Source organism: Manis pentadactyla, chromosome 2 (genome assembly GCF_030020395.1).
Source record: "Manis pentadactyla isolate mManPen7 chromosome 2, mManPen7.hap1, whole genome shotgun sequence".
NCBI lineage: Eukaryota > Metazoa > Chordata > Mammalia > Pholidota > Manidae > Manis > Manis pentadactyla.
The window spans coordinates 174,128,809-174,141,936 of record NC_080020.1 but is presented as its reverse complement, the minus strand read 5'-3'; the positions used below and the strand labels follow the sequence as shown (position 1 = coordinate 174,141,936).

At 46.0% G+C, this 13,128-nt stretch overlaps 1 protein-coding gene across 6 annotated transcripts in view; it reads right to left on the bottom strand.

Moving 5' to 3' along the window:
• SFXN5 (sideroflexin 5) overlaps nucleotides 1-13,128 on the bottom strand; it is a 106,840-nt gene that overhangs the window by 73,725 nt on the left and 19,987 nt on the right. For all 6 annotated transcript variants that reach the window (XM_036906460.2, XM_036906461.2, XM_036906457.2 and 3 more), the window contains exon 3: nucleotides 11,738-11,815. In XM_036906460.2, coding sequence (XP_036762355.1) covers nucleotides 11,738-11,815 — 78 coding nt within the window. The remainder of the gene's footprint in view (nucleotides 1-11,737; nucleotides 11,816-13,128) is intronic.

The window sequence follows — 13,128 nt, the reverse complement described above, 5'->3', positions numbered from 1 at the left end:
GATGTAGAAACTGAGGTACTGAGAGGTTAAGTGGCTTGCTCCAAACCCCACAGAAGCACTGGGATTTGAACCCAAGCAGCCTGGCTCTGGAGGCCCTACTCTTAACCACCATATGTACCCACTCCTAAATGCTAGCGCACCAGTGCACACCATTCTGCCCCTTGAGGCATCTAATATATTTTGGGGATCTTTCCATATTAACACAGAGAGAGCAGCCTTACTCTTCCTAACAGAAACCCTGAATTCATATATTGTAAACTGTACCTTGTTTATGGACTTTTAGGCTATTTCACACCTTTTTTTATGGTGGTAAAATATACATATATAACATAAAATTTACCACTTAATCATTTTTTTTTGAGAGGGCATCTCTCATATTTATTGATCAAATGGTTGTTAACAGTTAACAACAATAAAATTCTGTACAGGGGACTCAATGCACAATCATTAATCCACCCCAAGCCTAATTCTCATCAGTCTCCGATCTTCTGAAGCACAACGAACAAGTTCTTACATGGTGAACAAATTCTTACATAGTGAATAAGTTCTTACATGGTGAACAGTACAAGGGCAGTCATCACAGAAACTTACAGTTTTGATCACACATTATGAACTATAAACAATCAGGTCAGATATGAATATTCATTTGATTTTTATACTTGATTTATATGTGAATCCCACATTTCTCCCTGATTATTATTATTATTAATAAAATGCTGAAGTGGTAGGTAGATGCAAGATAAAGGTAGAAAACATAGTTTAGTGCTGTAAGAAAGCAAATGTAGATGATCAGGTGTGTGCCTATAGGCTAAGTATTAATCCAAGCTAGACAAGGGCAACAAAACATCCACGGATGCAGAAGATTTCTCTCCAAACAGTGGGGGGTGAGGTTCTAAGCCTCACCTCTGTTGATCCCCAATTTCTCACCTGATGGCCCCCCTGCCCCACTTAATCATTTTTAAGTGGCAGTTCAGTGGCCTTATGTACATTCACATCACTGTACAGCCATCACCACCATCCATCTCCAGAACATTTTCATCTTCCCCAACTGAAACTCTATACCTAATAAGTACTAACTCCCCAATCTCCCTTCTTCCAGCTCCTGGCAACCACCATTCTGTCTCTGTGAACTTGACCACTCTAGATATTTCCTATAAGTGAAATCATACACTATTTGTCCTTTTGTGACTGTCCCATCTTTACTGTTACAATCATGCTCCAATGAATTTCCCTGGAGCTGTCATTATTATATCATTAGCATTTAAAGGAGAAGGATAAATATAGCAAACATCTCTGGCAGCATACAGAAGAAGCTAACGGTTACTCTAGGAAGAAGTGGGCAGTCAGGGGACAGGAAAAGGGAAATTTGGCTTTTGTTCTCTACTTTTGAAATACCTTTAGAATTCTGTAGACTGTTCGTATGTTACCTATTCAAAAATAATTGTAAAAAATTTAAGAATAACCACTAGAATAGAAATAGGGTATACAACTTCTAAGCTCTTTACTGACCTCTGTGGCACAGACTGCTAATTATCTGACAAAATCTGTGCTCCTTCTTCTATAAGAATAGAACAGCCCTGTGCAGGGGGCTGACTGTTGTACTACATTTCCCAGCCTCCTTTGCAGTAGGCTAATCCATGTGACTGAGTCCCCCACCGGCAGCTGAGGGGAATTGAGATGTGCCTCTCTTGGCCAGCAGCTGAGGTCCCTCCATGCTTTCTGTCCCCTTCCTGTGAGCCAGAGCAAGGATGTGGCTAGAGCCCAACCTGGGCCTTGCAGAGAGGACGCCCCAAGGAGATGGTGGAGAAACATTATACAAGGAACCTGAGTCCTTGAATGATCCTGTGGAGCAGAGACCCCAGCCCACCTGGAACCTAAACTGTTACATAGGTGAGAAATAAACAGAACTGGTGCATTTGGGGATCTTTTCATTATAGCAGTTAGGATGACCTAACTAAGGTAACCCATTTGGGGTTGTAGGAAATTGCCTCCCATAATACTGGGGAAGCCTTTCCGAGGAGAGAGGAAGGAATGAGAGCTAAAACTGTGTTTGAGGCTCTTCTCGTGACATTTGGAATCGCTCCTGCCTCAAGAGGTGTTTGGGTGAAGTGAGAGGAACCTCGCCATTGTAAACTAAAATGCCTAGTCGTGGCCTGATGTCATTTGGGTTCATCCCATCTGCAGGCTGCAGTAACAATAGTCAGGTCATACATTTGGGCCCTGGCTCAGCCTCTAACTCACACGGTCTTACTGGGCAAGTCACCACACATCTTAGCCTTACCTCATTTTTGTAAACTAATCAGGCAAGAGAAGGGGCAGGAGGTAGAAACAAGTCTTTCCAGGGTCCCTTCCTGCCTGATGTTGCCTGGCTGAGCCTGTAGAGAGAGCAGGATGAGGACCTGGGTCTGAGTCCCTGGGCCTGGGTCTTTCTCTGGGACCTGCTGAACCCATGAGTCAGATGCTGGATGCAGAAACAGCAGCAGGTACTGCCCAGAAACCAAGAGCTGGTTGTTAGTTTGAAGTCTCACAAATCAATCCTGCGAACAGTTTACTGGTGAGGACCACCCTGGGTGAAAAGACCACCCAGGAGACCACTTCTGTGACCCAGCCCAGGGATACATCTACAACACCCAGCATGGCACCTGGCAGGCCGTAAGGGATGCATGGACAGTCTGTCCACACTGAATATTTAGGACAGAGAGTTTCTGGCATGTTCTTGTCAGCCCCCTGAAGCCAATGTACTTTAAGCTACAATTCTTGGCATGACCTGTTTCCTTTATGCTCACCCATCTCCCTCTGACTGAACATAAAAATGTACAGCCCTAATCCCTTGGAACTTTCTGGCTACAGCCACAAACTAGTGTGGGTATGAGACTTGCTTGATTTCTCAACTTGGGGAATGAGGACAAAAGCAGGGTGAGAGAAGCAGTGTGGGTGAGAGGTGGCTAGAACAATGCAGAAGTTAGCTGATTGCAGAAATAGCCTGCGTCTCAACTGAGCTGCCATCTGAACCTACTAGAACCCCAGTGGAGACCAAGGGAGGGGCAGGGGTGGCCCAGAAGTGCTTCAGGAGAAGCCCAGCCTTCAGGGGTTGCGAGTAGCAGAGTAGGGCATACCCTAGTGCCCAGACCCCAGACAGGGGAGTAACTGCCCGGGCCCCGCCCCCGCCTGGCTCTCTCCCCTTCCCCTCTGCCTCCTTCCAACCTGCTTCTCCAAACCTCTGAAGGCAGCGAAGACAAAGCCTATTTAAAACAACATCCAGAAGGTAATTAAACAGAGCGCCTGAAGGGGATCCTTCTGTAAGGCAAAGGATATCTCCATAAAATGTACAGAAAAATCTTCCTAATTTATAATTCGGGCCAATCCCATTATTCCTCACCATTAATTTTGTTGCTATGGTTACTCCCAGGTAATTTGTACATATGCAAGTCTATGTAGGGTGAAGGTACCCCCCAGTTCTATAGACATACGAAAGGAGAGAGAACTTGCCCCTCATCCTGTGGCATCGCACACAGCAGCAGTCAGGACTTCCGACAGCAGCTTCTCTCCATTAAGAGGATGGACCCTGGAGGCAAACCCAGGTTTGAACTCCAGATCTGCCACTCACTGGCCATGAGATTTGGGGCAATTTACTTAATCTTTTTGAGCCTCCACTTCCTCATTTGCAATATGGGGATATGAATACTTACTTTCAAGGTTACTGAAGATCAAAGAAGATCAAAGAAAATTCATTTATTCAACAAATATTTATTGAGCACCAATTATGTGCTGGGCACTGTTCTAGGCACCAAGAATACATCAATGAAGACCCAGATCTCAACTTTCATGGAACTTACATGCTAATGGAGACAAAGCAATGTAAGTAATAAATAAATAAATTCTCTGATCCGTTAGAAGGCTAGGTGCTTCAAGAAACATGGCAAAGTAAAACAAGGTAAGGACAGAGAGTGCATGCTAGCAGCAGTGATGGAGTTTACAGAGATACGTAAGGTGGTCAAGCTAGTTTTTATTGAGGTGACTTTGGAGGAAATACTTGAAGGAGGAGGCAAGCCATGCAGATATCTGGTGGGAGACTGTTCTGGCAGACAGCGCAGACAGTGCAAAGGCCCTGAGGCAGGAGTGGGCCTGCCTGGCATGTTTGAGGGACAGCAAAGGAGGTCAGTGTGTCTGGAGTAGACTGAATCAGCAGGTGAGTAGTAGGAGACAAGGTCAGAGAGGAAAGGAGGATCTGTGGGTTGTGCCAAGGACTGTGGATTTTACTCTGAGCGGAGAGGTTCTACTGGAGCAGTGGTTCTTAACATGGTGCTTCTGTACCCAGGGAGTAGCTGCCAATGTTTGGTGGTCATGACTTGTGACGGGGTGCTCCTGGCATCTAGTTGGTAGACGGCAGGGAGGTTGTTAAGCACCCTGCAGCACCCAGGGCAGCCCCACGTGGAAGGACAAGCCAGCCCCTAGTGCCAATAGTGCTGAGGCTGAGAAGCCCTGAATAGAGGAACAAATGATGTAACATCTTTTCACAGGTCCCTCTGAGTGCGGCATTGGGCATGAAGAGGGGTCAGGGTAGAATGAGGAGGCCACCCAGGAGGCCACCTCAGTGACCCAGCCCAGAGATGCATCTACAATACCCAGTACAACACCTGGGGCATCATATAAATGCCTCAACTAATACTGATCACTTGCCTGTTCTGTGCTAATGATATGGGCCAACCTGGGGGCCAGACCAGAGGGGCAAGGTAATCAGGATCCCAGAAGTCTAAGGCTAGGGGTCAGGCTAAGGAGAGGGAATATTAGCTAAGCCTTTCTTTCAGTCAGCTTCTGACACCCCTGCTAATACCTAGAGATTTGGGGGTGCAAGTATTTTTAACTCTGGTATTTTCTCTGCTATTTTTCAGCAAAGCCAAACACAGCTGAGCCATCTCTGCTCAGCCAGAGGAGAAGCCTTGCAGGATATCTCTTGCATCCAGGATGGCCCTTCTCCTCTGCAGGTTACAGGCAGAATCCATCCTGCACAGGGCCTGTACGCGTGTGTCAGGCCGAGCGCAGGGTAGGCACTTAATAAGGCAGACTTGTCCCCAGCCTCTGTGGAATGTGGAATGATGGGCAAGAACCACCATCAGAAGCCCACAGCGGCTCCCAGAGACTGCTCACCTCACTCCTGTCCATGCCAGGAGCTTCCAAGCTGGCTTCCCTAACCTCACACGCCCCTCCCCAATCAGCCTGGCAATCTACCAGATTGATCCTAGCACAGGGCACATTCATGCTACTCCCTTGCTCAAGAGTTTCCAGTAGCTTCCTCTTGCCTCACACAACAAACCTAGCATCTCCACCTGGGTTTCAAACACTTTCACAATCTGGTTTGCAACTTGCCAGCCTCCCCAACATTCTCTAATAATCTCATGTCTCCCCTTCATTCTTCCCTCCCTCTTTCAATCCCTCTCTCCATCACTCTCTTTCTGTCTCTCCTTGCTCTCTCATCTCTCTCTTTCTCCACTCCACTCTGCGTCTTGGCTTCAGTCTGTGACTTAAAGTGCACGTCCTCCCTGGGCCACTGGTGTCTCCTGCCATTCTACCTCCAACCTCTTGTGCTCCCCCTCCACAGGCCTTTCCTCATCACCTCCATCCCCAGGCCTCCCCCCCAGCTGCACTCCTACCTCCATTAGCATTAAGTCCACATGGCTTAGCCACCAGCCTGGCCTCTAGCCATCCACCTCTGTGCGGCCACCTCGCCTGTGCTGGGAGCTGGCTGTGTGAGGGCAGGAACCAGGGCATATGCTTATTTCTCCCTCAGTGCCCACCTGCTGCAGCACCTTTTACATCCTGAGTGCTCAGCAGATGCTCACAGTCTGGACTGACAGCATGAACCACACAGGGGTTAACTGGGCTGCAAGATCTTCGCAAATGCCAACTTCCTCTGACCACAACCTGCCTCTCACGATTTCACTCTCCCCCATTTGCACACATTCCACTCCACAAAGTATCACCTTCCAAACCCACCTTCAGATAGTGGGTGAAAGATGGGCATTGGATCTAACAGGCCCAGTATCAGATCCCTGTCCCACCACATACTAGCTCTATGACCTTACAAAAGTAATACAAGCTCTCTGAGCCTCAGTTTTCTGGCCTGTAAATGGAGTTAATACAGGTACCTACCAAATAAGGTTTTTGTGAAGATTAATTGAAGTAATATGTGTGAAGTGCTAATACTGAGCATGGTGCCTGGTTCTTAGTGAGTGTGCAGTGAGTGGTGGCTCATCACCATGGAGGTCTTCAATATTTAACCCCATCCATCTCCATCTACGCCAAACCATTCCAGCAAATCCCTGGCCCATGAAGTCCATACAGCACAGTGTGGGAACTTACCTGCCTCTGTTGATATTTTTGCTCTTACCTATGGCTTTGTCATTTAGCTAATAGCTACAATCTTTATTAGGACTTAGAAAGCAGGAACAGTGCCTCACAGAGTTACCAAAAGAACAGAACAGGAGACCACACATCAAATTTCTAACCTGTCAAGCCCAAAGGGTAAATTATGCTTATTTGTATTTTATTCTCAGGACTAATTTTTCACTGGGGTAGCAACCTTTTAAGGCATTAACAGTCTCCAAAGGAGACATCAGCCACTCACTAACAGGAGACCAAAAGATAGCCATCAAGTGCGAATGAAAAACTAGCAAATCCCCTAAGGAGATGTCATAACCAGAGGCAGGTTAGATAACAAACTGGTGCTCAGGTTATCCAGCACTGCCTGTGACATCAGGACAGCCTGCAAGTGTCAGGACGCAGCCAGGGCTGCTGACCGACATGCCTAAAACAAGACATCAGAGCAGGCACAGGCCCCGCCATGGCTGCTGACCCACATGCCTAAAACAGGACATCAGAGCAGGCACAGGCCCCGGGAGCAGATGAGGCTGCTGTCCAGACTCAGATCAAGAACTCCATGGGCCTCTTGGTGGTACACACATGACCCTTGAGGAGCACACCAGCCTGGACCAGGAATGGGGGACTGTCCTTAACTCCAGATTGCTGAGGCTTCCTCAAGCCCTGGGCTGGAATGTCATCACCCACCTGCTCTGCCCCTGTATCTGTGGAGACCAGAGCGGGGTCTGGCTTTGCAGATGAGGGCCACAGAAGGAAGCCGTGAGAGCCTCTGTTTGCTCTGGGAGCCAGGAGGCAAGAAAGGGTGGGGGGGGGGATCTGCCTATTAGCAGACCCAGCAGCAGGCTGACACCTAGAGCACTATGCTACCCTGATGGACACTGCAGGCATCACTGGCATGAGCCAGAATTGCGAAGCACAGCTAGTGCCATGCCCTCTGCCCCCCCAGGCCCTCAGCCTCTCCTGCCAGCTCCCTAGAGGCACATGGGGGCTTCAGGACAGAAAACAAAGAGGCCCAGAAAACAGGACAGGCAGCTTTAAGCTACTGAAGGGAGGAAAGAGGAGAAATCTGGCCTCATTCCCCAAACTCTGGATGCTGGAAGGAGTGCCAGAGGCCAACCTCAGCAAGGACAGGCCAGAGCGGAGCTTGAGTGGGGAGCAGATACAGTGTCAGGAAGGGCCTGGAGGTGACCCACTCCTGACACATCCAAGAGGAACTGCAAGGGTCTGAGGACCACTTTGGCCTAGAGAGGGGCATGTCAGGTCATGCTACCCAGGCGCCTCAGGGCCCACAGCTGAGACAAGGAGGTCACAGCCCTCTCTCCCTGCTTGACGGTTTCCCCCAACTCAGCCAGCAGCGCAGACGCCTGAAGAAGACCCTGCCTACCAGGCACTACGCCAGGTCACTCCCCAGGGCCCTGCACAAGGACATCTGGCTGCAGGGCACATCCGCTCACGCATTTGCCTTCCCCTCACCTTGCTAGGCTGCAGGTGGTGGGCACACCCACCTGTCACTTCCCGTGGAGGGACTTGTTCTCTCTGTACTCACGATGTGCCTCCTCGTTGGATTGCTCCGACCCAGCGCCTGCTCCTCACCGGCCCATCTCACCCCTCAAATCTCAGGCAAGAAATCTCTCCCAGACACCCCTAGTCAGAGTTGGTTACTCTTTCCTCTGCTCCCCCAAAATACCATGTGCCTTCACTGTTCTGGGGGGGTCCATGAGGCAAGACTCTCACCCAGCTTCCTCCTTGCTCCTTGCCCTAGGCTCTAGCACCAAAACCGGCCTATAGGTGCTCCATGAACACATAGTGAAACATACTGGACTGGGGAGGGCGGGAACATCAGCCAGGTACTAGTGTGTCATGCTGGCAGCACAGGGCCTCAGCATGGGCTTGTGCCTATAGGTGCTGGAAGAAAGCAGGAACAGTACCTCATAGTTACCAAAAGAACAGAAGAGGAAACCACAGCAGAGGAGGGACAGCAACATGTGTTTGGTTGGAAAATGAGTTTTAGTAACTGACAGTAGAGATGTTAGGGAGCAATTCTTTATTTTCCTTGGTTCTTGCCCCCCCACAACAAAGAATTGAAGGGCAGAAACACAGTAGTAAAGCAGAATAAAAGTTTTATTTGAAGTTACGCACTTAAAGAGAGAGCAAGTGCGGGCTTCCTTAAAGAGGAGGTGCCCTGAAAGGTGGGGGCTCCCCCTGTAAGAATTTTTCAGGAATGTGACAAAAGGCTAGAGGGTATAGACTTGTTAAGTAGTCTCAAGATGTTTATCTTTTGTAAGAGAAATTAAGTGTCTCCTCTTCCATTATCAGTCTTCTAGGTAATTCTTCAAAATTAACATAAGAAATTTACTGATCTGGTTCCTCCCCAGGACAGCAGCTTCCCTCTGGGACCATGTCAATCAAGACTGCCTGTCCTGCCCCCAAGGTGGGCTGAGTTATTGTCTGTTTACTGAAGAATATGTTAGGAATCTTACCTCCTAACTTTCTGGCTCTTAAAATGGAATCTTAGCTTTAAGATGGACTCTCTCCTGCTCTTACTATGCTGTTTATATCTGGGCTTGTTTGGAAAATTCATCATGATGCTTGTCTCCTGCCCAAGTTGCAAATTACTTGATATGGGGCTGGAGGAGGAAAAAAACAGCATGTAGGTTAAGTTAAAGAATAAACTGAGCCTTTTAGCAGGCTAAAGTAAACCTTACAATGGCATGATCTAATGGACACAATGAAGACATAGGCTGCACTCAGATACATTTCTTTACCTGGGGAATAGTTGGACATTCCAAGTTACTCCTGGCCTTTGGAGCTTCAACTTATTAAGTCATTAACTCTGTGAGTCTTTTCTGGCTCTCTCGTTTTATGTGGTTAACTCTCTGAGTCTCTTTTAGTGGGCTTTACTGGTCTTATTCTCTATCCACCCCTCTCACACCTAATTTTCTGCCTAACAGAGAGAAGGAAACCATCCCTTAAATGCCTGCAGAGGGCATGCTTAAGAAGCTAGTCCATTGCCCCCAGGACACCAGCAAAGTTCAAGACTTGGAAAGATCAGGCACCCCAGGAAAAAAAGAACTAATCACAGGGCTAAACATAGGGGTTGGTTGAAAGCCTCTCCTGAAAGCCGTCAGAACCCCATGCCTCCCCACACAGCAAGACCACTCTCACCGCCCTCAGCTGCATCCCCCTGGTGCTAGAGGCTTATCAACCTTCTGGAGAAACTGAATCCAAGTGATTCCAGCCTTGGAAACACTAAGATAGTGGAAGTAGGGAGTAGATGAGGCTAAAAGCAGGGAAACTAATGAAAGTATGTGAGGTGAACTGGGATTCCAGCCTCCTTCCCACACTTGGCTTGCAGAATGCAGAGAGATGAGATGATACTGTATTCACAAAACAGGAATCAGATTCTATGAAAAAGAGTAAAGAAAAGAAACAAAGAGCTCTTAAAAATTAAAATTATACCAACTGGAGTTAAACATTCAATAGACTTGTTGAAAATAAACTCAAGAGCATTTCCTGCGAAGCCACACAGAAGGACAGATGGAATAGAAGGAAAAAAAAGATAAGAAAATGTGAGTGATGTGAATGTCAATATAAGGTGTCAAATATTTGACTAATAGAGGAGTTCCAGAATGAGAAGAAATTGTCAAAGAAACAGTGTAAGAAATTTGCCAGAACTGTGAGATAGGTGTCTTCAGATTGAACAGGGTCACCAGGAACCCAAAATAATGAATTTTAAAAGACACAGTATTCAGGAATTTCAGAAATAAATTTTATAGAGAAGATCCTAAACATTCCCAAAGCGAGAAAACAGATTACCTGCAAAGAAACAGGAATGAAATAGCATGAAATTCTCAGCAGCCATAATAGAAGCCAGAAGACAATAGAGCAATGTCTTCAAACCCCTGAAGGAAAATGATCATCAACCCAGAATTTTCTCCTCAACCAAACTATCAATTAAGGCTGAGTGCAGAATTACACCCAGGTACAAAAGGACTCAAAATTTTCTTTCCATTTACTCCATTTTCAGGAAGCTACTGGAAGAGGTGTTCCACCAAAATGAAGGTATACACTAAGAGGAAGGCCTGGAGCTGGAAGAGGTGCACTCCAGAAAGGAAAATTTCAAGAAAAAAAGAAATTGAAGGAACTGAAGGACAGGAGTCTTCATATTGAAAAGAAGCACTGAGAATATCAAAAAGCTACTAGAGGTTGTAATAAGAATTAGAGATGGTGCCAAGAAAACTATGCCAGTGAGAAAAAAAAAAGAGGCCATTAACTCCAGATAAAATGCAAAGGTGAAAAAGAGAGGAATTATGATCATGATACATCCAACTTGACTCTATAGCAAATGTTATTTATATAGCTGTAATATTATGAATACTGAATAACCAGAGACCCCCCCCAAACCATGAAAATCATAGGGAAGGATGACGAGTATGGGGAGAGAAGTGTTGTTATGGAGGTGAATAAGAGAGTTGAATCCTCACCTACTGTGAAAGATAACACAAAAGAATGAGTTGAGAAATAGCAGTATAGATAAGCATATTAGTTTGAAATACAGACTTCTACATGAACTAACAGCTAAAAATATTTATTTCTGGGGAACAGGAATGGGAATTGGAGAGGGTTGGGCAGCATACTATTCTTCCTTGAAGAGTTTTAGTACTATTTGGCCTTTTGAACTGTGCACACATATTACTTTGGAAACAAAGTGAGATTAAATGTTAAGTTTTTGAAATAAAGTTTATGAACAAAGAGAAAAATGTTGGCACATTAACCATCAGTCTCTATAATCATTAAAGTGCCCTAAACTACATCCCCCTACCTTTCTCCAAAACCAAACACAACCATCAACCTCTCAATTAGCTCTAGTACAAGTTACTAAATGCTATAAACAAAAATGAAATTACAGTATCCTAGCCTAATCCCCACTATCCTCCCCCATCTTTCCCACTCTCAACTTGAACTTTTGGTAGTGGATATGCTGGGAAATGTTTAAAATTGGTTCTCTGGGGGAAGAAGTCCTGGTTTGTAGCATGGCCAATTTCCATGTGTAAATACCCCCACATGGGGGTATTTCAAGCTACCACTGTGATATCACTGAATGTGGAACTGGGAAGAGACACACGTCAGCTCCACCAAACTTCTGCCTTTGGGCCTCTCCAGCCTTATTTGCCCCCATGATTCTCCCCAGACCCAACATATGGGAGAGACCTGACCATCTCCTCCAAAAGTCAGAAGTCCACAGGGGTATGAAGCAGAGGAGAAGTGGATAATGAAGGGTAAGGAAGTGGTTCTGGCTGCAGGGAAAAGGTTGTGAATTTGTCACCTTCTTTCCCCTCCCAGCCTCCAGCAGAGTTACCTGTTCATTGGTGACCCCTGGGCGCAGGGTCCCATGCTTGTAGTCCTCTAGCAGCTGCACAGCCTCTCTGAGACGCCTCTGCAGGGGAAAGAAAAGGGACATTGAGGGGCATAGATCTAAGGCCCCTGCAACTCTTTTCCCTTGCAAAACAATCAGAGATACCACCTAAATGTCCTTCCATAGGGAAATGGCTAACTGACAGTGGTATAATAATACCATGGAACATTATTTGGCAATTTAGAATGTGAGATAGATTTACCTGTGGTTTCATAACCATATCGCCAACATATTTTGTTGAATGAGAAAATGAATTGCAGAGCTGTATGATGCCATTTGTTATACCAAACAAAACACACACACACTTAGAAAACACTATTTTCTATGGGAATATTTATATGTGTAAATGCATAAAAAAAAAAAACACCAAAAAAACCTCTAGATGAAGAACTCAAAAAAATTGGTAACAAGAGGTGCCTCAGTGTAGGAGGAATGGGCCCAAATTTGGCAAGGGGTGTCAGGAGAAAATTTAATTTTTATTGTAACATTGAATGTTTTCACAAAGAGATCATATTTATGTAAAAATTATCTAATTTCTTTTCAACATTTTAAAGACACTAGCAGAGATTTACATACCTAAAGTACACACGGCTACAGTAACTGATGGGAAGAGAAGGAAAAAAAGAGGATAGAATTGTACTGTTTTAAAAATATAAAAAACTAAGGGACTGCAACAGTAATAAATGGCAGCCTTTGACCACCAAAATATTTGTATAGGAATATTCATAGCAGTACTATTCCAAAGGCCGCAAACTGCCAACAGTTCAAATGTCAGTCATAGACAGGATAAGTAAATTATATATATGCACACAATGAAACATGATACAGCAATTGTAAAAGCACACTACAAAACACATGTCACAATGTGGGTAAATCTTACAGATGTAATGTGGCAGAATGTATTTCAGAGATGGCCACCCCCAATATCTCCCATCCCCTGTGCTCCTCTAGAACCTTCCCACATCCCCATCAAGAGATAGAGTCTATGTCCCTTCCTGTTGATCCTGGGCAGGCCTTTGCGACAGCCTCAACAGATAGAGTACAGCTGAGGTAAGGCTAGCTCACCTTGTTCTCTGGGATTGGTAGCTCTTTTGGAACTCAGCCACCATGCTGTAAGGAAGCCCAAGCAGCCTATGGAGAGACACATGTGGGTAGGAACTGAGGCCACAGCCCACAGCTCTGGCTGAGCCACCAGTTGATGGTCAGCACCAACTTGTCCACCATGGAAGGGAGCTAGAAATGGACCCTCCTGCTTCCAGTCAAGCAACCCTAGCTGATGCTGCATGGAGCACAGACAAACCATCCCCTCTAAGCCTTGCCCAAACTGAAGATCA